Source organism: Pyxicephalus adspersus, chromosome 11 (genome assembly GCF_032062135.1).
Source record: "Pyxicephalus adspersus chromosome 11, UCB_Pads_2.0, whole genome shotgun sequence".
In the NCBI taxonomy this organism is placed as follows: Eukaryota; Metazoa; Chordata; class Amphibia; order Anura; family Pyxicephalidae; genus Pyxicephalus; species Pyxicephalus adspersus.
In genome coordinates, this window is record NC_092868.1 from 1,478,244 (window position 1) to 1,479,577 (window position 1,334).

Consider the following 1,334-nt stretch of genomic DNA (forward strand, 5'->3'; position numbering starts at 1 on the left):
TACATGGGGTGTATTGTAGTCCCCTCCATTAAACATTACATGGGGTGTATTGTAGTCCCCTCCATTAATCATTACTGGGGTGTATTGTAGTCCCCTCCATTATTCATGACATGGGGTGTATTGTAGTCCCCTCTATTATTCATGACATGGGGTGTATTGTAGTCCCCTCCATTAATCATTACTGGGGTGTATTGTAGTCCCCTCCATTACTGGGGTGTATTGTAGTCCCCTCCATACCTCTTCTATGAGACTCTGCTTCACCTCCAGGCCTTTCTTGGCTGTCTTGGTCAAGGAAACTGAAAAGAAAAGAAGGATGAGTAACAATGTACTATCTGTGTTACTATACATCAAGCATACAGGGCTGGGATAGGTTGTGTTTAAGGTTCTGATGGAGATCAAACTATACAATATAATTGGATGTCCTGTGCCTGGATATCACACAGACCCCACCATGAACACCCCCGTACCTCTCTTTTCCTCCCCAGGAGCCCCACTTACCTTTCTTGTCTCTCTTAGATTTAGGCATGTTGGCTTTCCTCTATCACGTGCTCCTCCTGCAACTGCATGTGGGGGTGAGAGGACCCCGCGCGCTGCATCATGGGACGCCAGAATAAGGCTGCCCTCCTACTGCCTGACTGAAATGGAAACATCCTAGAATTCGGAGAGACTCTTCTGACTCGGTCTGGACTGTGTGTTGCGAACAGAGGTTTCCCAGCTCTTTCCGGTCCATATTTGCTACAAACAAGGCACCGAAGGTCTGAAATGCTAAACGACTCTCTTCTCTACTTTTCACTCTATGGTATTGTAGGCCGTTCTGTCTCCTGTCATTCCTCTCTATAGTACAATAGGTGTCGCTCTATCCGCTTCCCGTAGTAATCCTCTATGGTAGTTTAGGTCGCTCTATCCTCTTCCCCAGTGCTCTATGCTACAGTGGAGGAGTGGCCGGTGTTCAGGTGTCATGGCGGCGATGTACCGGCTGGCTGTGTTGCTGGGGTTGGTGGCCCTATCCTTGGCGGTGTATGAGGACCAAGTCGGCAAGTTTGACTGGTGAGGGTTTAGCAGACCATCTCCCCCCACCTTGCCATTACTTTCCTCTTCCCTGACCCTGTGACAACGCTGTCATCAATATTCTGCCATTTATTTGCCCCTCCCCCACCCCCCTCCATCATTTACCACCCTGTCATTACTACCCTTAACCCCTATACCCCTTAATCTTTGACCCCCCCTGTCATTATTTACCCCCAATCTCTATACCCCTTAATCTGTAACCCCCCCCTTTTGGTATCCCCCCCAACTTCTATACCCCTTAATTCTTAACCCCCCTTTCATTATTA

The 1,334-nt window shown here is 48.4% G+C and overlaps 2 protein-coding genes across 2 annotated transcripts in view; one reads left to right on the plus strand and one right to left on the minus strand.

Annotated features, from left to right (window-relative positions):
* MRTO4 (MRT4 homolog, ribosome maturation factor) overlaps nucleotides 1-636 on the minus strand; it is a 5,220-nt gene extending 4,584 nt beyond the window's left edge. Inside the window, exons 1-2 of the mRNA XM_072426110.1 lie at nucleotides 499-636; nucleotides 238-296 (exon numbers count right to left, since the gene is read on the minus strand). Coding sequence (XP_072282211.1) covers nucleotides 238-296; nucleotides 499-526 — 87 coding nt within the window. The 5' untranslated portion in view covers nucleotides 527-636. The remainder of the gene's footprint in view (nucleotides 1-237; nucleotides 297-498) is intronic.
* A 121-nt stretch (nucleotides 637-757) lies between these two features.
* EMC1 (ER membrane protein complex subunit 1) overlaps nucleotides 758-1,334 on the plus strand; it is a 14,331-nt gene continuing 13,754 nt past the window's right edge. The window contains exon 1 of the mRNA XM_072426111.1: nucleotides 758-1,047. Coding sequence (XP_072282212.1) covers nucleotides 923-1,047 — 125 coding nt within the window. The 5' untranslated portion in view covers nucleotides 758-922. The remainder of the gene's footprint in view (nucleotides 1,048-1,334) is intronic.